Genomic DNA, 21,795 nt, shown 5'->3' on the forward strand with positions numbered 1-21,795 from the left:
GACAAAAATACCAGCCTGGCTATGCTATAAATAACGGTACGTATTTCTTACAGTTCTGGAGGCTGCAAGTCCAAGATGGGGGCAGATTCAGGATCTGCTGCGAGCCTTCTTCCCGGCTCTGTGACAGCTGTCTTCACATAGCTCCTCAAATGGCGGATGGGCAAGGGAGCTCTCAGGAGCCTCTTTCATCTTTCATAAGGACACTAATCCCTTCATAAGGGCTGCACCTCATGACCTCATCACTTCCTTGAGGTCCCACTCCACAGACCATCACATTGGGATTAGGTTTCAATAAGCGAACTTGGAGGGGTGGGGAGGAGGGGGCACAAACATTTAGTCTACAGCAGGAAGTTCTCCAGTAGGCCACTTTAGATCAGAGATGACCTCTGAGCTATGATGGCAGGAGGAAGAGTGGGACATGGAAAAAGCCAGCAGGGGGCTCATCTGTAAGCAAAATCCGCAGGCTGAGGCATTTAAAAAAACTCTTCTCCTGGAGCTGAGTAGGGTAAGGGAGACAGAAGCCACTCCTTTGCCACACTGGGCTTATGTCCATTCATCCCTCCCTCAAATAATGCTGGATTTGGGCGTGGGAAATCAGAAATGTGAACTGTGACATAGTCCTGAGAGTAACTGCTCTGAGGGGATATTTTATTTTATTATTACTTTTTATTTAATTTATTTATTTGACAGAGAGAGAGAGAGAGAGAGAGCACACAAGCAGAAGCAGGGGGAGCAGCAGAGGGAGAGGGAGAAGCAGGCTCCCCGCCGAGCAGGGAGCCGGATGTGGGGCTTTATATCAGGACCCTGGAATCATGACCTGAGCCCAAGGCAACTGCTTAAACTTAACCAACTGAGCCACTCATGCACCCCTGAGGGGATATTTTCAAAGAATTATCCTCCAATCTAAAGCCATGTTTCTGTTACACTGTAGCCATCTCTCTCTCTCTCTCTCTCTCTCTCTCTCTCTCTCTCTCTCTCTTTGGAGGTCTGCTCCCTCTTACATTTCCTAATTTGACATGTAGTTTAGAAACAATTTTGTGGGACACCTGGGTGGCTCAGCCATTGAGCATTTGCCTTTGGCTCAGGGGGTGATCCTGGGGTTCTGGGATTGAGTCCCACATCAGGCTCCTTGCATGGAGCCTGCTTCTCCCTCTGCCTGTGTCTCTGCCTCTCTATGTCTCTCATGAATAAATAAATAAAAATCTTAAAAAAATAAAAAATAAAAAAAATTTTGTTTAGCAGTTAAAATAAAAAACCAGACGTGATACTATTTTGGTTAAAACTAAAAGTTTAATAAAAGCACCAGAAATTATGTTAAAGATAAGGATTAGAAATTAGGTATTAGGAAGATATATAAAATAAGGTACTTCTGGTTTTTACACTTCAAATAAATCATAAAATACAAAATTGCATTAATAGTTCTTTCAATGACTTACCATATAAAGAGGTTTTTAAAATGCTACAGTTGGAGGCGTTATATTTAAAAGTTTAATGAACATCTGATTTCAATATAATCTCACAGAATAGTTTTTTTTTTTCCAGTAAGCTATAAGCTGTTTGGTTAGGAATGTTGAAAATGTATATATAAATTAAGGAGTAATAAACTTGTTTATGCCAAATTATTAGTGCAATTCAAAAGCATATAAAATTTCAGATGAGGAACAAACATCCTGTTCAAAATGCAATGGAACCACACTTGCATCATCTCATTAAAAATCTATATGACAACTGTTCCATTCACTCACAATTCCTGGGCACTTAGCTTATTCGTTTTTTTTTTTTTTTTAATTGACAAAAATCCTCAAGGCACCTAGAGATTTGCCTGTACTTCATCTATCTGTACTGAAAACACAGAGTAGATGCCCATGGGATCACGTGGTGGCAGCACAGACAAGTGGTTCACAGTTTGAATCCTTCCCTGATCAATCTCAGTATCAGAATTCCCAACCTCACTATTCGGGGCTCAAGTCAAAAGGTAGAGCTACATCTCTGTGAGCAACCCAGCAGAAAGAAACTCTGCCGTGAAGCCACTCCTTCAGCCAGGCTCACTGTTCCTGTAGTTGAAACAGAAGGTAGACATAAAAATTCAAGCAACAGCCTTTCCTGTACATACCAGACAAGGGCACTTGAGTCCATGTCTACAAAATGTGAAAAAACGAAATCACAAATGAATAGATAATGGTAACAAAACAAGCCTCCCATCTCCCAAAACAGACATAGGATCTGTGCCAAGAAAAGCTCTAACTCATCATGACTTAAACCCACATCCTTCCCTGACAAAATATTCAAGTACAAATACCACTTTCATGCTGTCACAGGTCTTAAACTGGCAGGTCTTCCTACTACTTCTGAATTTGTTCTCCGGTACTTAACAAGTGTTTTGGTGATACCAGAAAAGATATGAGGCATTTGACCTTCCTTAGTGCTGAGAGATGGAAAGAAGGCACATTTCTTAACCTCATTTTATGGAATGACTGAGGCACTGAGTGATGAGAAGAAATGTTCACTGGTGGGAGCCACTGGGGATAAAAGCCAGATCTCCCGCTTCCCATCCAGCACTTTGGTCCCCAGTCACAGACATGCATTACTAAAATGACAGAAGTATCCTCTGAGGAATCTTCCAAGATGCAAGCTCTACTCGCTTTCCAGTCTCCCTCTCATCTGAGCCTAATCTGGATCTACTGCATTACTGGGTCTGCTGTCAATGCGGAAGGAAGAACCTGTTTAGGAAGGAAATGTATTTACATTCTCTTCTCGGACTTGTTCTTTATCTCTTTGAAATTACTATATTAAATGGATGTGGGGCTAAAGTTAGACCATATCTTCCAGTCAGGATGGGCTTCTTAGAATCCTTCGGTAAAGCAAATGTGAAACTCTGCATTAGGCTCACGAACATCAGAAATAATTCCATCTTTGCCAGCTGTTCTCCCATACACACCCGCTTCCCTAAAAATGAGATCAGAAAAAAAGTTGGGGTTATAATACCGCCCCTTTTCCTATCTCAAGAAGAGCAATTTCATATGAAATCTCAAAAGTGTTTTGAATGCACATATAGAGAGTTATAAAATAAATTAGCCACATATAACCCCATGGCTTCCCAAAGTATATGCTGATGAGAATTTTTAAATACTAAGTTCACATTTTAACTTCTCCTCATGAAAACCTATCCTCATTCTGTACTGGAACTAGAGACAGATGCAGGCTACTCTGTCTCCTCCATATCTACTTATCTCTTTCCTTTGTTCTTAACTGGAAGATTAAAGGGAGAATGAGTCAGATGAGAATCTCTGGAGCATGCCTTTTTTATAGAAAGAATCCTACATGTACTCATCCAGGTGACTGGTGAGATGAGAGAACCCAGCCTCTTAGCCCGCAGCCCAGGAGAAGGTCACAAGTTGCATTTATTTATTTATTTATTTATTTATTTATTTATTTATTTATAGATTTTGTTTATTTATTCATGAGACAGAGAGAGAGAGAGAGGCAGAGACACAGGCAGAGGGAGAAGCAGGCTCCATGCAGGGAGCCCGATGTCGGACTGGATCCCAAGTCTCCAAGATCCCACCCTGGGCTGAAGGCAGCGCTAAATCGCTGAGCTACCCAGGCTGCCCTCAAATTGCTTTTATTTTTTTTTATTTTTTAAGATTTTATTTATTTATTCGTAGAGACACAGAGAGAGAGAGAGAGACAGACAGAGACACAGGCAGAGGGAGAAGCAGGCTCCATGCAGAGAGCGCGATGTGGGACTCGATCCAGGGTCTCCAGGATCATGCCCTGGGCTGCAGGGGGCGCTAAACCGCTGAGCCACAGGGGCTGCCCCTCAAGTTGCTTTTAATGCCAACAGTTTTCCGGGACTCAATCAATCACTTGGGCAGCTCAGGAAGGAAGATTTCTAGTCATATATTTTTTTAATTTTTTTCTTTTTAAATTTATTTATTCATGATAGTCACACACAGAGAGAGAGGGAGGCAGAGACACAGGCAGAGGGAGAAGCAGGCTCCATGCACCGGGAGCCCGATGTGGGATTCGATCCCCGGTCTCCAGGATCGCGCCCTGGGCCAAAGGCAGGTGCCAAACCGCTGCGCCACCCAGGGATCCCGATTTCTAGTCATATTTAAGGATTTATTTATTTACTTATTTATTCCTATTTAAGGATTTAAAACCAATTGCTTTCATTTTGTTTTTAAAATCTAAAATGAATGTAGTAGAGCTGCATTATCTCATTTACCTCTTCTCTTATATCCGCTTGCTAAGAAAGAAGTATTTTGGGCAGCCCGGTTGGCTCAGCGGTTTGGCGCCGCCTTGGGCCTGGGGCATGATCCTGGAGACCCCGAATCGAGTCCCACGTTGGGCTCCACATGGAGCCTGCTTCTCCATCTGCCTATGTCTCTGCCTCTCTCTCTCTCTCTCTCTGTCTCTCATTAATGAATAAAAAAAATAAAATCTTAAAAAAAAAAGAAATATTTTTAAAGATTTTATTTAGAGAGAGAGAGAAGGAGTACAAGTAGGGGTTGGGGCAGAGGGAGGAGAAAGAGAATCTCAAGCAGACTCCAGGAGGAGCTCAGAGCCCAACATGGGGCTCAATCTCACGACTCTGAGAACATGACCTGAGCCGAAATCAAGAGTCGGATGCTTAACCAACCGAGCTACCTCAGCCCCAAGAAAGAAGTATTTTTAAAACAATATCATAAAATAATAAAAGATTCTTTTAGTTCTACCTCTTTAATTAGGCCGTTAAGAAAATAAAAGTTTAACTGACCTATCCCAAAAGGAATAAATGTTTCTTTTTTAATAAGTTGTCCTTGATCATCCAGAAATCGATTAGGGTAGAAATCATCTGGTTTCTCCCAAATGGCTGGGTCTCTGTGTACTGACCACAGGTTGGGTAATATCACTGTGCCTTTAGGAATGGTATATCCTTGGAGCACTAAAACAAGCAAAAACAAAACAAAACAAAATCCAGTGTCATTCAACATGTTCTCACTAACACTTCTCTCTAAACATCACTATCTGAAAAAAACATCTAGTTATATACCTACCTACCTACTTAAACACTGAGGTGCTTGAGGGTAGGGGCCTGACCTTATCAACTGGTATCCTTTCCACACGACCCCAGGACACAGCCTGAGATAAGGCACAGGACTTGCTTTAATAGGTGTTGAGTTAATGAGTGAAATCAAACCATAAAAACATTACAATTAAGAGAAAACACTGAAACAGAAATCGTAGGACATTCCAGATAAACTTTCCAAAGACTTATAAATTTTATATTAAAAAATCGTAAGAGAAAATATATTCACAATACTGTGCTATAAAAAATTTGCACATAAGAGGACCCACATGGTTCAAACTCCTGCTGTTCAAGAGTCAACTATATTTTACAGTAGTAGATGATAAAATAAATTATATATATTTTATGCATTCATGATATACCTTTTCTTAATTTTTTCAATATTTCTAGGCTACACAGTTTATCTGTGAAGTTTTTCAAATTGTCATAAATCTCCAAAAATTTTTCCAATATTTTTATTGAAAAAAGTCTGCATATAAGTGGACCCACATAGTTTATAACTGTGTTGTCCAAGGGTCAATCATACAGGGAAATCTATACTGGCTCTTAGCAGCTGACAAGGTCATATGCACTTTAAACAGTGCTCAAAAGATACGGCAAACACAGTATATCTAATATGCATCAAAGAAATCATAAAGTGATCCAATGTCATTTATAAGTTATTGCTTCCTTATAGTATAAGTATGTTTAAGCCTCTTACATCATGGCTGTCCCTAGAGGAGGTAAGTTCCTTCTTTTTTTTTTTTTTTTTGGTAAGTTCCTTCTTATGAGGGATTTAACATAGAGTCTGGGTGCTTATATGTCTAAGACATGACAAAATGGACACATTTCAGTGTACACAAGAAGTTGAAACAGGTGCCCTTAGAATTAGATGGGCTCTTCTAATTCTTTAATTTTTATGCTTCAGTTGTTGAAGTGTAAAAGGTCAAGTAAGTAAAATCCTTAATTTCATATTTAAACTAGCTCTTGTGATTGTCCAAGAAGACTGAGAGGTGCTTTTGTTAATTCTGGAGTTTTTTAGCCAATACAACCATCTTAAATGGCAGCATAATTTGTTTGACAGTGTAAGTATGCATGCTCTGAAATCTAGAGAGCTATTTATAAAACAAGCAGTGCTGTAATGCCAGTACATGAATAACAGACAACTGAGGGCCAAATCATTCCCTGGACATTTCATTATCCACAACACAATGTTAAAACCCTCAGAAGGATCAAGCTGGGCAATGGTCACCACACCGTCACTTCAATTCACTTGGATTAAGGGGCTGAGCTTCCTTCAAGGGCATTCAAAGAGAAAGATCCTGGACTTGCCTGTTTTCTCCGAGGTCATATGAGGAATAGCAAGTGGCACCACCACAGTCAGCCTCTGTACCTCCATGATGGTGGCTTCTGTATAGGGCATCTGCGCCTTGTCAGTGAGGGAAGGGACTCTGTCAGCACCAATGACCCTTTCAATTTCTTCCTGAACTTTTTCTATTATTAAAAAAAAAGTAAGGAAATAATAACAAATAATAAACCAGAAGACAAGCCAGGAGAATTGAGACTGCTGTTCTATGTGTACTCCCATCACATCATGCACACAATGATAAACTGGCAGTTAAGACCTGACTCGGCCTCAGAGATGTGAAGCAGTGGTCACATATTCCAAGTAAGAGGCAGCTAGTCCTAGGGACACTCTACCACCTTGTGACTTGGAAAGTGGCTAGCAAAACAGACAGATGGGTAAAGAAGAAAGCATTCTGGTTTCAGGAGTACTCCTACCTCATTCTCTTGTATGAACACTGGACTGACTCTAAGCTTTTATGTGACAACCCAGCATGGCCCCCAATGTTTTCTGCCTCTTGGTGTTCACATCCTTGTACAGTCCCTTCCCACCTTGTACCAAGTCGGTCTGTGTGACCAACAGAATAAAGGAGAAGTGAGGCACGTCAGTTCTGAGCTTAGGTTATAAAAGACACTGTGGCTCCTGTCTTGGTACTTGCTCTCTCAGGTCACTCATTTTTGGGGAAGGCAAATACCAAGTCAAGCAGCCCCCAAGTCCAGCAGCCTTATGGAAAACTCCAAATGGTGGAACCTGCAGCTAAAAGTCAAGCCGACAAGCCATCTTGGAAGTGGATCCTTTGGTCCCTGTCAAATCTGCAGGTGACTGTAGCTCCAGCCCACATCTTGACTACAACTTCATGAGAAAGCCTAAGCCAGACCAACCAGGCTATGCTGCCTCTGGATTCCTGATCCTCAGGAACTATGTGAGACAGCAAATGGTGGTTTTTTTTTCAAGCTGCTAAATTTTGGGAATAATTTGTTACTCATCAATAGTTAACAAATGCAGTAAGCATAATCTCATTTATGGCAGACAGAAAATGGCCCCTCAGTGATGTTCACACCCCAACCTGCTGGAACCTAGGAATGTGCTACTTTATGTGGCAAGAAAGACCTGCCAATGTGATGGGGAGATTACCCTGGATTTTAAGGGTGTGCACTAATTACATGGGTTTTCAAACTGAAGAACTTTCCCAGTTTAGTGTCAGAGGAAGATCTGAGTAGAAGAAAGTGGTCAGAAGAGCTGCAACATCCCAGGTTTTGATAAAGGAGGAAGGGGGCCTGGAGCCAAGGCAGCTGGACATGGATCCTCCTCTAGAGCCTGCAGAAAGGAATGCCACCCGGTCAACATTTTTATTTAAGCCCAGTGAGACACAGACCTTTAAGATAACAAATTTGTGTTGATTTAAGTCACTACGTTTGTGGTTATTTGTTATAGGAGCAACAGAAAAATAATACACTGCCCTCCTTTACAGTCTTCCACTATGAACTGTTGGGCACTCACTACCTACTGGTATCAATGTGGTGGAAGTGGCTCTGTCGTCTCGTGAAAGTCACATAACTTTTCTGGGACTCTGTTCTCCATTCTCAAAACAAGATGACGGGGTTCAGATAATCATTATGATTCCCATTAGCTCTAAATTGTCCTTCCCTAAAAGCCTTCCTCTATCATAAATTTCACCCATCAGACCCATAGAGATTTAAAGCAGAGGCAAGCAAGTACGACATTAGTCCCAATGTCTAGGAACGTTAAGAGTTTCGCTGTTAACACCATCACGACTCCCTATGAGATTCAAGTCTTTCCACTTTGTTTTCTGGCCTGAAGACATCGCTTTGTGCTAGGAGCCACAGGATCACCCAATTTGCTGATACGAATTTAAATAATCTGGCTTTGTCTGAATAAAGGAAACAGTTGTTAATTACCTTGTATGTCGGGGTTCAGTGACATATACAGAAGGCACCAAAGCAAGGAGTTAGTTGTGGTATCAGTCCCAGCAATGAAGAGATCACCAATGATATAAAATAAGTAATCCTCATTAAAGCTACTATTGCTATTATTTTTTCTCTCCTCCTCCACTTGGAGAAGGTACATGTCTATGAAGTCCTGAGGGTTCTCTACGTTCAGAGACTCTTTATGGTCTTTGATGATTTTTTTAAGGAAAGTGGTAATATCCTTTTCAATTTGTCTTAATTCCTTAAATGGTCCAAAGGGAAGATAATAGAGCCAGGAGCATATATTGACCAGGAGGAGCTGGGAGTTCAGACAGATTTCTAATGCTCGTGACATAAGACGAAGCATTTTCTTAAACTCACTATTGGTGTAATCAAATCGCTGGCCAAAGCACAGGGAGCAAATGATGTTAGAGACGGCATTGTTGACGATGGGGAAAGGGTTGAAGGGGTCTTCTCCATGCTTCTGCATTTCCTCTTTTACATATTTAAACTCCTCAATAATCTTGGGCTCCAAACTAAGCTTTCCAAGGCCAAAATGTCGAAGAGTTGAATGAGAGAACTTCCTCTGTTGTTTCCAGACTGGACCATAATGTGCGAATACAATCCCTGCAAAAGGACAGAGAGAAAAGAAGGTGAGAGAGAGCAATGCTTGATCACGCTGAACAGGAACTATGATGAGGTGTGTTCTGTGTTTATCAGGTCACTTGTGCAAAAAATGCAGGTAGAGATTATTGGCCAAGAAGAATGATTAGCAGATTTGAATTATCAAGATAGTATAGGTTTCTAATAACAAAAATATCCAATAAAGCTTATTATGATAGGTAGGAATTCCTGGGGAAATGAAAAGCAATGAATTTCAATCTCTAGGGTCAGTGAAAATTTCCAAATCTGATGTTTTGTAAGAGGAAATCCAGGTTCAAAAGTTGCCTCAGGCTGGATATCCCCATATTTTCAATATTCTGAATAAGAGGGCAGGGACATTATCAGATTGTGCTGACCATTAAAATCCCAGCTTCTGGCATCACTCTGGGAAAACAAGATAAGCTTGTTAAATATCAGCTGATCAATCAACAGCCCAACTGGATTATAACCCTGGCTATCAGTTTGGAATCAAATAACTGGAAGGTTCTCTAAAATGTCTGTTGCTCACTGACCTCTACCTCTGAAATTAATAATACTTATAATGTATTATTTTTAGAAAAAAGGGAAAGGGGAAAAGGGAAAAGGGAAAAGAGAAAAGGGAAAGGAAGGGAAGGGAAGGGAAGGGAAGAGGGAAGTCTGTTGCTTGCAACAGCCCTAATTTAAAAACATCTGAACTCAAGGTCTCCACAACTCTACCTTATCTGACCCTCACTTATGTTACACATCTCCCACCATCAAACCCAACAGAATTGTTCCCAGATGTTGTATCAAATTGTTCTCGAATATTCCTCATCACCTATTTCACCCTCTTATTTTCATGGCACCCTTTGTGGTTCCAGCTGGTTCTCCTTTCCCATTTTAAATCCATTTTGTTTCCGCTACTTTTGAGGACATGCTTCACTTAACAAATATTTCTGAATGCCAACTATGCTGGGCACCGGGATGCTATAAACACCGACTCTTCGCTGTGGCTAAGGCTTCTCACAATCTTTAAGACGTCCATAAGATACCCTTCAATATAGGCCTCCACATGGTCAAATGAATCAGACCACCTATCCGTTCAGCTTTTCTCCTTGGACTCTGTCACACATCTGCTCAAATCTGCAGATTTGAGGCTGAAAGACTGCCTTTCTAGGCCTTCTGTTCTGGTGTTTGGTGACTTCTCTCTGGCATTATTTAGACTCTCCTGTGTTGAACCCATTTCCTGGTTCTACTTCTTCCTCTTTTTTGTTTCCTTCCCTTACTTCGCTAAAGCAAAAGTGCATGGGAAGCAAATATCTATAGATTTTTTTTTTAGAAAATATGTTTATTCTACCTTTTCTACTTCCTCAGAATTTTAAAGACATTGTTAAGAGTGAGTTGATGAGTCATAAAATATGTACCTCTTCAATGTAACTAGATTTGCCAATTTACAAAGTGCTTAAAGCACATTGTCTTAATCACTCTCACTTTTTAAGGTATAAATAGACTTCATAGTAAGTCTTAACATCTATATGGAAGTCCCCTCAGGGCCTCGTTCTCTTTCAAAACTGTTTTTTTATTTTAAAATTATCCTTGGCTCAGGATCCCTGGGTGGCTCAGCCGTTGGGCATTTGACTTCAGCTCAGTGCGTGATCCCAGGATCCCGGGATGGAGTCCCGCATCTGGCTCCCCGTTTCTCCCTCTGCCTATGTCTCTGTCTCTCTCTGTCTCTCATGAATAAATACATAAGTAAATCTTTTTTAAAAAAATCATCCTTGGCTTTTCACTCTTTTATAAAACTTTAAAGTCAGCTTGTCCAGTTCTGTTAAAAAACACTTTTGGGATTTTCACTGGAATTGCATTTAATTTATAGATTTGGAAATTGGCTTCTTTTTGATAGTTGAACCTGCTTGCAATGTAAGAATAAATCCTATTTTGATTATAGTGTTTTTATGATTTTAATTGTTGGATTTGGTTTCCTAATATATTTTTAAAAGACATATTTACTTATTTATTTTAGAGACAGTGCATGACTGGTAGGGGCAGAGGGAGAGAGAACCCGAAGTTGACTCTGCACTGGGCATGGAGCTGGGTGGGGCTCGAATTCACAATCCTGAGACTACAATCTGAGCTGAAACCAACGGTCCGATACTTAACTGACTGAGCCACCCAGGTGCCCACTTAAATTCATACTCATAAATGAAAATAGCCAATAAATTTTCCACTCTCATAACATACTTGTCTGAATATACTGGCCTCCTAAAATGAGCCACAGCATATTTTTTCTCTCTGGAATAATTTATCTAAGATTATAATGCTATGTTCTTTTTTTTTTTTAATGTTTTTATTCTTTTCCAGATTTTAAAGTTGGTTACCTAGCTCCTTAGTTTTCAGACCTTTATCTTAGTAAATAACTTAAGATTCTACATTTGCCTCTGAGTACCACGTTAGCAGCAGTCCACAAATATTGCCTGCATGTATTTTCATTATAGTCTTAAGTTTAAATAATTTTTGTTATGATTCTTTTTTGCTATCTAAGTTAATTTGTCTTATACTGATTTTTTTGTCTTATACTGATTTTTGACATTGATGAGGCTTGCTATTTAGCCTAGTATGTGATTGATTTTAATAAAATTTCCCAATAAAATTGAGAAGAATTTTTATCTAATCAATTGTTGGATACAGGGTTCTCTATATGTCCAACAGAAAAAGCCTGTTAATTGTTAGAATCAAATCTTTTGTATCCTTAGTAAGTTTTTATCTTCCTGTTCTCTCAATTATTCAAATACTTATGTTCAAGTATTTTGGCATAATAGCACATTTATCAACTTCTCTTTGCAGTTCTTTAAGTTCTACTACAGAATTTTGCTATGTAGCTATCTTTGCTGTCAGGTACATGTACATTGTTAGGTACATGCAAGTTTAAAATTATTATATCTTCCTGGTTTAGTAAAAAGCTTCCTTTTATCATCATGTAATTCACTAATTCTTAAACAATGAAGTTCTACTTAAAATATATGTTGTCAAAAAGACATCAGTTTTTCTTTTTAAAGCATTGTCTCCGTATAACATTTTCCTTTCTTTTACTTTGAATTTTAATGTATCCTTATGTTTAGGGTATGTCTCTTTTTTGGGGGAGGGTATCCTCTTTTAAAATAAATACATTTGGGAGCACTTGGGTGGCTCAGTTGGTTTTGGCTTGATTTCAGCTCATGGGTCATGGGATGGGCAGCGTTGGGCTCCATGCTCAGTGGGGGGTCTGCTTAGGGATTCTCTCCCTCTGCCCCTCCCCCTGATGCAGGGACACACATGCTGTTTCTCAAATAAATATATCTTTTTAAAAATTAATTAGTTAACGTATATTTGGATTTTGTAAAAATCCATCCTAGAAAAAAAATCCATTCTAGCAATCTTTCAGCCAGTCAACTCAGTCCATTTACATTCAATATAATTGCTAATTTGTTTCTAATATATTATTTTGAACTTTGTCTTACTGTATCTATTCTTTTTTCCCCTCTTTCTTGCCTTCTTTTTCTTTAAAGAAAAAGAGTGAATTCTCATCCTTAAATATTTAACACATTTATTTAAATCCTAATTAATGATCAGCAAACTAGCCCCACAGGTCAAATCGAGCCTGCTGTCTCTTTTTATATGGTCACTCAGCAAAGATCAGGTTTTGCATTTTTAAATGGCTAGAAAAAAATCAAAACAATATTTAATGATATATGAAAAACATGAAATTTCAAATTTCATGGTTTATAAATGAAGGTTACTAGAACACAGCCAGTTAATGAGCCACTGTAATTCATTTACATGTAGTCTGTGGCTGCTTCTGCACTAAAATGGCAAGGTAGTTGCAGCAGGGATTACAGGTAGGGGAGAGATCATTTTTTCAGCCAGGGTCCAAGCCAAGACAGACAAATTTCCTTGTTTCCTTTTGCTAGTGGCCAGGCTTGTTGGATGTTCTGCCAAATTCAATCTTTCACTCAAAGTAAAGTTCTTCAAGAATCCTCTTTTTCTAGAGGCAACTTTTCATCTTGTGTGATACAAAGTCATATCTCTGTGCCCTCACTCCACCCCTCTACATCCTTGTCTGAAAAGTCACTAAAACCCAAGATTGTCCAGAGCATCTACTTTGTTTTCTGAGTGAGGGGGTCTGATGATAAGGAACTGGTATAATTATATTTTATATCCATTTCAAACTCAGTGGCTCACTGTAATAACTGGTAGCCCAATTCCTAAGACTTTCTGGGGTTCCACAGGGTTAACTGTCTCACACTCCACTAGTATCCCCCTTCCTCCCCAGCAGACACTTAGAAGTGGTCATCTTCCACTCTATGAAGTCATTTGCCAATCCTAGGTCTACTTTTTGTCTTCAAATGTTATGGTGAAGGATTGTAGATTCATTTCACCATAGATGGAGTGTGTGCTTCTGTTCAAAGTCCCTCTGGTTTGGTGTGTGATTATCAAGACAGAAGAAATGGAAATGCCTTAACCATTTCTGAAACTAGAACTCTCCCTTTATTCAATAAAGCCCCATAAACTATTTCCTAGGCAACCACAGCTTAGTCAGTCTTCTGTGGCCAAGTCTTGCTGCATTCAGCATATAATTTAAGATATCACCTATGACATCTTTGCTTTGTCCTAGTTCTCAAGAAACTTTATTTTTCTTTTATTTTTCTTTATTCTTTTATTAGGTCCTCAGTCTGTATCACCTACTCACCATTTTTCAAACTATGCATTTGTATTTTAGAAATATTTTATCTAGTAAAATCCCTTTTCTAGTAGTTTTTCCAATATTTATTTAGAGTCCCCTATGTGCCAGTACCAAGGGCATATAGATTAAAGACACAATCCCTCTTTTTAAGATGTTAGTCTTTTGTTTTTTTTGTTTTTTTTTAATTTTTATTTATTTATGATAGTCACAGAGAGAGAGAGAGAGAGGCAGAGACACAGGCAGAGGGAGAAGCAGGCTCCATGCAGGGAGCCCGACGTGGGATTCGATCCCAGGTCTCCAGGATCGTGCCCTGGGCCAAAGGCAGGCGCTAAACCGCTGCGCCACCCAGGGATCCCGATGTTAGTCTTTTGAGGAACTAGATTTACCAACAATCCAAATATACTATTGTATGTTAGACTATATTGAAGTTACAAACTTTATTGAATGCTATATGTTGGATTGTACTGAAATTGCAGAGTCGGAATGCATGCTATTGAATGTTGTATTGTTGGGATGTATTGTATTGAATGTCCTATGTTGGATTGTACTAAAATTGCAGAGTTGAAGTGTACAGGATTGAGTGTTTTATGTTGGACTGTTTTTGAATGATGCACTGTTACCTTGTATTGATTCAATGTTGTGTGTCAGAAGTGTATTGAAGTTGTAATGTAGACAAAGGAAGGAGCACCTATCAGCAGAGGGAAGGCAGCCCTTCTCAGAAGAGAGGACAACATGTGAACTGATGCTGCATTTGTATTTAAATAAAGATGTGTGTGAAGGCACATTTTAGAAAAATAAATAACTTGAGCAAAGTTAAAGAGGACATTTCAAGAAAGGTTAAATTATCTTTAGAGGGAAATCAGGTTTAGATAAGGCAGGGAAATGGAGAGAACCTTCTCAGAAATGGCTAATATTTGAGGACTGGGATATCTGACAACAAGTTGACAGGTATGAAGTGCAAGACAAAAGAGGTGACCAAAGAGATTATGCTGGAGAAAAGCTGGATGAGAGGCATGGACAGAATTAATGGCCTCAAAGTTCCAAACCTTACAAAACACTCATGTGTGGAGCAGAATGGCTTAAGGTCTTAGGAATGTCTGAATGAGGCACAGGCACATCCCATAATTGTTGACCTCTCCATTCCTAGTCCTGAAAAGCAATGGTATTCACTGATGTATACAAACTTCAGGGGGATCTCTGGGTGGCTCAGCAGTTTCGCGCCTGCCTTTGGCCCAGGGTGGATCCTGGAGTCCTGGGATCGAGTCCCGCCTTGGGCTCCCGGCATGGAGCCTGCTTCTCCCTCTGCCTGTGTCTCTGCCTCTCTCTCTCTCTATGTAAATCATAAATAAATAAAAATAAATCTTTAAAAACAAAAACAAAACAAAAAAAACTTCATTTCAAGGAGGATAATAACACTAAAAAATAAAAATGGTTCCAAAGCAAAGGTCAAGACTCTTTTGGTTGAGAATGACAAAAATATGGCCTTAAATAGATTTGGCAAAACGGCCAATTAGGCTGCAGAACCAAAATGCAGAACCAAAAAACAGGAAGAGCTAGGTGTTATCAGCTCAGAGAAGACTGAATGGCACACACCTCTTTCTCCATACATCTATTTTTTTTCTTTTCTTCTCCTCTCCTCTCCCCTCTTTCTCTTCTTTTTTCTTTTCTTTCTTTTCTTTTTGCTTTTCTTTCTTTCTTTCTCTTTCTTTCTTTCTCTTTCTTTCTTTCTTTCTTTCTTTCTTTCTTTCTTTCTTTCTTTTTTCTTTCTTTCTAGATTTTATTTATTCACGAGAGACACAGAGACACAGGCAGAGGGAGAAGCAGGCTCCATGCAGGGAGCTGATCCCGGGTCCCCAGGATCATGCCCTGGGCTGAAGGAGATGCTAAACTGCTGAGCCACCCGGGCTGCCCTGCATCTATTTTTCACTACTCTCTGCCTGGCTTCATTTTTTCCCTACTGCAAACCAGCTTTTCTAAGCCTCAGAGCTATCTTGGGATGCCTAATGTCCCATTTTCCCCACCAGAGGGAAGAGGTCAGTTCCAAATTGGAAAGTGTTGGAGGAGGATTCAAATGCTTCAGTCAGGTATCCCATGCCCACGGTGATAGCAATTTGGAACACCTTAAGTTTATTTTGTGACTTGAGGTTTCCAGACTATGCCATGAATATAAATTCTTGAGTTCTGTGTCCAGCCTACAGACTAGCCACTGGTACAAAGAGGTAAGATGTTCTGATCGAGTCATCTGTGACCACGGTCTATGGCTTGACTAGTCACTGTGGCCCGAGAGGGGAGTTCATATAAAGATGTGGCATCTCATGTTCCAACCACAATTACAAAGGGGTGGTATGGACAAAGAGTTTCTCAAAAGAGAGTGCTTGTCAGAACAGTAGTGCACAGTTGAAACAAAAATCCACTTCAAATCAAATACAGGATAGGCTAAACTGACTGTGATACATTCTCACAAAAGAATGTTGTACTCTATGGGCAGCCCCAGTGGCGGGTGGCGCAGCGGTTTAGCGCTGCCTGCAGCCCGGGGTGTGACCCTGGAGACCTGGGATCCAGTCCCACATCGGGCTCCTGCATGGAGCCTGCTTCTCCCTCTGCCTGTGTCTCTGCCTCTCTCTCTCTCTCTCTGAATAAATAAATAAATAAATCTTAAAAAAAAAAAAAAGAATGTTGTACTCTAAGGATCTTTGCAGGAGAATATTTAGTAATATGGAGGTCTATTCAGAAAATTTAAGTGATAAAAATGATTTTAAAGAACTGTATGATTCCATTTTAAAGAAGCAAATACATTTTTAAAAAATACATGTACAGACAGAAAAAATACTAGAAGGCTGCCACAGGCAGACTGTTTGTGTCCCCCTCTGAATTCATAGGTTAAATCTTAATGCCCAGTGTGATGGTATCTGAAGTGAGGTGTCTGGGAGGTGATTTAGGTCATGAAGGTGGAACCCTCATGAGTAAGATCAGAGTCCTTGTAAAAAAAGGCCCCAGAGACCTCCCTTGCTCCCCTTCCACCATGTGAGGTTACACATGGCTATCTGGGAACTAGAAAGCAGGCTCCCACCAGACACCAAGTCGGCTGGGGCCTTGATTTTGCATTTCCCAGCCTCCAGAACTATAAGAGATAAATTCTGTTGTTTATATGCCACTCTGTTAAAGCAGCTCAAATAAGCTAAGACAAAGGCAACACACAAAAATGTCAGCAATGGCTATCTCAAAAGAACAGTGATCACAGAGAATTTCCAATTCTTTTGGGAAGAACTAAAAGGAATTCTTTTTTTCCTTTTCCATGTTTTATGTTTTACAGTAATAAACATACACTAAAGTAAAAACACCTAAATACATTAAATTTGATACAATTTACATTTATCACATACACATTTTCTTCCTCCTGAAGCAGAGAAGGTGCTATCCACTGATTACATTTGTCTTTTCCTTCCATGGGGTCATAGAAGTGTTCCTCTCAGTGGGAATTCAGACCTTCTTGATATGAGTACGTAACTATTTCAAATATCTATTTTACTGTATTTACTGCAAAAGTCACTTATCCTGCTTTCCTCATTCATTTTTAAATTCTCCAGAAGAACTTTCATTTTCTATTTTCATTTCCTAATTTTATTTTGCATCTTATTCCCCTTTAAAGTAGTCAGTACTGACTGATCCATACCCTACTTTTAAACTTCTTCCAAGTTTCCTTTTACTTTCCATTTTTATGGCTCTGCAGTTTGCTTTCACTCTTGCTCGAAGTCCCTAGCAATCTTTTAAAATTAGAAATGATCTAATTTCTGTCAGCAGGGAAATAGATAAATGAACTAACAAAAACTGGAAGTAGAAAGATACTTTAGGGGCCCCTGGGTGGCTCAGTTGGTTAAGCATCTGACTCTTGACTTCGGCTCAGGTCATGATCCTGGGTTCGTGAGCTGGAGCCCCAGCACAGGCCTCCAGTGAAGGCTGCTTCAGATTCTTCCCTTTTTCCCCTCACCCCCCCAACCTCTGCTCACACATACACCTTCTCAAATAAACAAATAAATAAATATGTATGTTAAAAAAAAAAAAACAAATGAAACTATGTATTATTTATGAATCTGAAGCAAATCTGAGTGGTAGATAAATGAATTTATATTGCTCTCTGAACTTCATATTTTAAATATTTAATAATAAAAATGTGATGTGCACAAGACTTTTCAAAGAAATTGACCACACTTAGAGTGAGGCACTCTTGGTAGCCTTGGCTCTGACTCTGTAACTTTATTTTCTATTCCTGCTCAGGAAAAGAATCAGATGCACTAATAAGTATGATGGGCATGGCTAATGTAAAAAATCTTTATGGTCATGTCTAGCTTACTGTAGTTTTTATGGGCTTAAAAAAGAATATCAACTTGTCTAAGCATGACATTTTGAAAAATTCAAATGTAATAAACAAAATAAACAACCTCCCCATTCTAGACCTTTTTGGCAATGTGTTGCCAACTATTTCAAGCCTGTCTGTGCACATTGCTGTTTATGAAACATTCCCTTTTCTGCTAGTCTCGCCAACTTTAACAGCAACATTTCTTTCTTTTTTTTTTTTTTTTAAGATTTTATTTATCTATTCATGAGAGACACACAGAGAGAGGCAGAGACACAGGCAGAGGAAGAAGCAGGCTCCATGCAGGGAGCCGGATGTGGGACTGGATCTGGGGTCTCCAGGATCACGCCCTGAGCTGAAGGAAGATGCTCAACCACTGAGTCACTCAGGTGTCCCTAGCAGCAACATTCCTTAAAGATATCTTGTAACAAATATTTAATAATGTTATTAACCTCTACTTCCTAATACCATTTCTCTTTCTCCTATGCCACATTCATAGAAGCGTTTTTCACATTCATAGAAGCGTTTTTCACATTCATAGAAGCGTTTTTCACAAGAGCTAAAAGGCAGATAGAAGTACCCAACTGTTAATTAGGGGACAGAAGAATAAACAAAATGTGTTATATAGGTTCAATGGGATAGTATTCAGTCTAAAAAAGGACGGGAATTCTCACACATGCTACAATATGGAAAATGAAATATGGCGCTAAGTGAAATTATTTTAGTCACAAAAGGACAAATATTTTATGATACCACTTATATCAATTACCTAGAATAGCCATATCCATAGAGGCAGAAAACTGAACAGTGGTTGCCAGGGGCTAGAGAGAGGAAGGTGGGGTTTGTTTTTTATGTTGGTTGGTTGGTTGGTTTGCTTTGGTTTGGTTTTTAATTTTAAGTACTCTCTACCTCCAATTTGGGGTTTGAACTCATGATCCCAAGATCAAGAGCCACAGGTTCTGCCAGCTGAGCCAGCCATGTGCTCCAAGAAGGGAGGGGTTTTTTTTTTTTTTTTTTTTTTAATGTTTGTTTAATGGGTATGACGTTTCAGTTTTCCAAGATGAAGTGTTCTGCAGATAGCTGTACTGGTCTCACAACAATGTGAATAACTTAATGTCATTGAACTTAAAAATGGTTAAGAAAGGGCAGCCCCGGTGGCTCAGTGGTTTAGTGCTGCCTTTGGCCCAGGGCCTGATCCTGGAGACCTGGGATTGAGTCCAGTGTCCGGCTCTCTGCATGGAGCCTGCTTCTCCCTCTGCCCGTGTCTCTGCCTCTTTCTCTCTGTGCCTCTCATGAATAAATAAATAAAATCTTTTAAAAAATGGTTAAGATGGCAAATTTTATGTTATATGTATTTCATTTCTTTTTAATGAAAAGAAAAGCAAAGCAAACAGGAGTTCTCTAGGCAGCCATGAGATGGGAAGAGAATTCTAGGTAGAAGCAGTGGTAGCAATGTGTAAAGGCATAGAGATGGTGAGTTATGAACTATGACATGTGTTTTTCAGTGGGACATTCAAAACATTATGATCATCGTTTACTCTTCACTTAAAATCCTGGCAGAACTATGGCGTAATCAGATTCTAAAAAGCCGGGATCTCTTTATGCCACATTCTCCTAGATGTCAGTCTAGTGGTGAAGACCCACATCCAGGCGCAGGGCTGCAGATTACGCATCCCCAGTTTTGTGAAGTGCAGCAAAGGAAAAGCAAGCAAAAGAAATTGTTTCCAAAAGGGAGCCTAACTCGAGAGGAAGTGACAAAAAGCTTCCTGAGGGAAAGACATTTAAATTAACATCTGATTGATGAAAGGCAATTAAATTAACATCAGACAAAAAAAGACAAAAAGTCTGCGATCCCTACCGGCCAGTAAGACGATGAACAAAGGGGGCTGGGCCGGAGGTAGTGCAAGGGTGATGCGACCTTTACTGCGTGGATAGCATGTTACCAACCTTCAAAACTGCCCTACTTGTGTTTCTAGAAGCAGAAATCACTGGGGCTGCAAACCCAGAGGTTGGCCAATGATGCTTCTAAGATGTTTTCTGGACCGGCCTTTTTTTTTTTTTTTTTTTTTTTTTAAGATTTTTATTTATTCATGAGAGGCAGAGAGAGAGAGAGAGAGAGGCAGAGACCCAGGCAGAGGGAGCAGCAGGCCCCATGCAGGGAGCCCGACGCGGGACTCACTCGGGACTCGATCCCCCAGCTCTAGCATCACAGCCCGGGCTGAAGGCAGGCGCTGAGCCGCTGGGCCGCCCGGAGGTTCCCCGGACCTCCCGTCTCACGGAAAAGGCCTTCAACCCTCCGTCAGGCCTCGGGAGAGTCCAGCACGTCCCTGCGTCCTCCGACCGCGGCCGGCGCGCCCCCGGGGTCACAGCCCCGTCCGGGAAGCGCGGGCGTCCCTGAAGTCGGAGCCCGGCGGTCACACGCGGCCCCGCCCCCGGCCCCGGCCCCGGCCCCGCCCCCGGCCCCGGCCCCGGCCCCGGCCCCGGCCCCGCCACGCCGCCTCCACTTTGGGGGGCTTCCTCCCGGCGTCTGGGGAACGGCCGTGGAGGCCCGGGAAGGGCCGCGCGGGCACCGCCCAGGCGCCCCCGGCCCCCGCTCACCCTTCTCCTTGGTTACCAGGGAGACGAGCGGCACCCGCGGCCGGTCGCTGAAGATCTCGGCCTGCTGCACCAGCGCCGCGCGCACGCTGCGGAAGTCGCTGAGGACCACCACCAGGTGGCGGCCGATGAAGAAGCTGAAGACCGCGCCGTACGCGCGAGCCAGGTCGGCCAGGAGCAGCTGCGGGCCCCGGGCCGAGGGCTCCCCGCCCGCCCCCGCCGCCCCCCCCCGCCGCCGCCGCCGCCGCCCGCCGGTGCAGCCAGCTGTTCCGCCGCAGGAACGGGGGCAGCAGCACGAAGCCGAAGTTGCCCACCACGGGCCAGGGCGTGGGCCCCGGGGGGATGCCCCGCGCCCGGTGCCGCCGCAGCCAGGCCCCCGCGAGCAGCGCGGCCAGGCTGAGCAGCAGCAGCAGCAGCGGCGGCGGCGGCCCCGGGGGCCAGGGCGAGGCGTCGGCGGGGGCCGGGGGCGGCCGGGCGGAGGGCATGGCTGCGCGGGCGCGGGCGCGGGCGCGGGTGCGGGGCACCGGGCTGCGCACTGCGCGGCGGGGGGCGGCGGGGCGGCGGGGGCGGCGGGGGGCGGGGCGCCCCGGATTGGCTGCGCCCCCGCCCCCGCCCCGCGCCTCCAATCAGCTGCGCCCGAGAGGGCCCGGGCGGCGCTCGCAGCCCCGCAGCTGCGGTCCTCGGCGGGCGGGGCGCGGGGCTCGGGCGTCTGGCCGCGGCGCTGGCGGCGCCGATTGGCTGCCGGGTTCCTCGTGCCCCCGGGTGTCCCCTGAGTGACTCCCCCTGCACGCCCGCGCCGAGCGTCCCCGCGGCCAGAGGCGGATGCGGAGGAGGAAGGGACCCCTTCTCCCGCCCAGAGGCAGGAGGGCGACGGGGATGCAAAGCGCAGAGTTTGCAGGTGCGGGAGGCGGACGCGGCGGGGAGGACGGGGGGGGGGGGGGCTCTCAGAACCTTCAGGCGCACAGTGAGAGCTCGGCGTCTGTCTCGGCGTGTAGCCTGGGGAACGCAAGACAAATCCAGGAATAGATTGAAAAGGGGGGGTGGGGGGGCTCCCCGGGTGGCTCAGCGGTCGAGCGCCTGCCTTGGGCCCAGGGCGCGACCCTGGAGGCCCGGGATCCAGTCCTGCCTGGAGCCTGCTTCTCCCTCCGCCTCCCTCTCTCTCTTTGTGTCTCTCATGAATAA

The 21,795-nt window shown here is 42.5% G+C and overlaps 1 protein-coding gene across 1 annotated transcript; it reads right to left on the reverse strand.

The window, feature by feature from the left end:
• Positions 1-1,735: 1,735 nt before the first annotated feature.
• CYP2U1 (cytochrome P450 family 2 subfamily U member 1) lies at positions 1,736-21,098 on the reverse strand. The gene is made up of 6 exons (XM_038582454.1): positions 20,896-21,098; positions 20,617-20,837; positions 8,315-8,950; positions 6,383-6,544; positions 4,760-4,927; positions 1,736-2,946 (listed from the first exon to the last, which is right to left on the reverse strand). Exons 1-6 carry the CDS (start codon positions 21,096-21,098, stop codon positions 2,768-2,770), a joined length of 1,569 nt encoding a protein of 522 aa, XP_038438382.1. The 3' UTR covers positions 1,736-2,767.
• Positions 21,099-21,795: the final 697 nt, after the last annotated feature.

Source organism: Canis lupus, chromosome 32 (genome assembly GCF_011100685.1).
Source record: "Canis lupus familiaris isolate Mischka breed German Shepherd chromosome 32, alternate assembly UU_Cfam_GSD_1.0, whole genome shotgun sequence".
In the NCBI taxonomy this organism is placed as follows: Eukaryota; Metazoa; Chordata; class Mammalia; order Carnivora; family Canidae; genus Canis; species Canis lupus.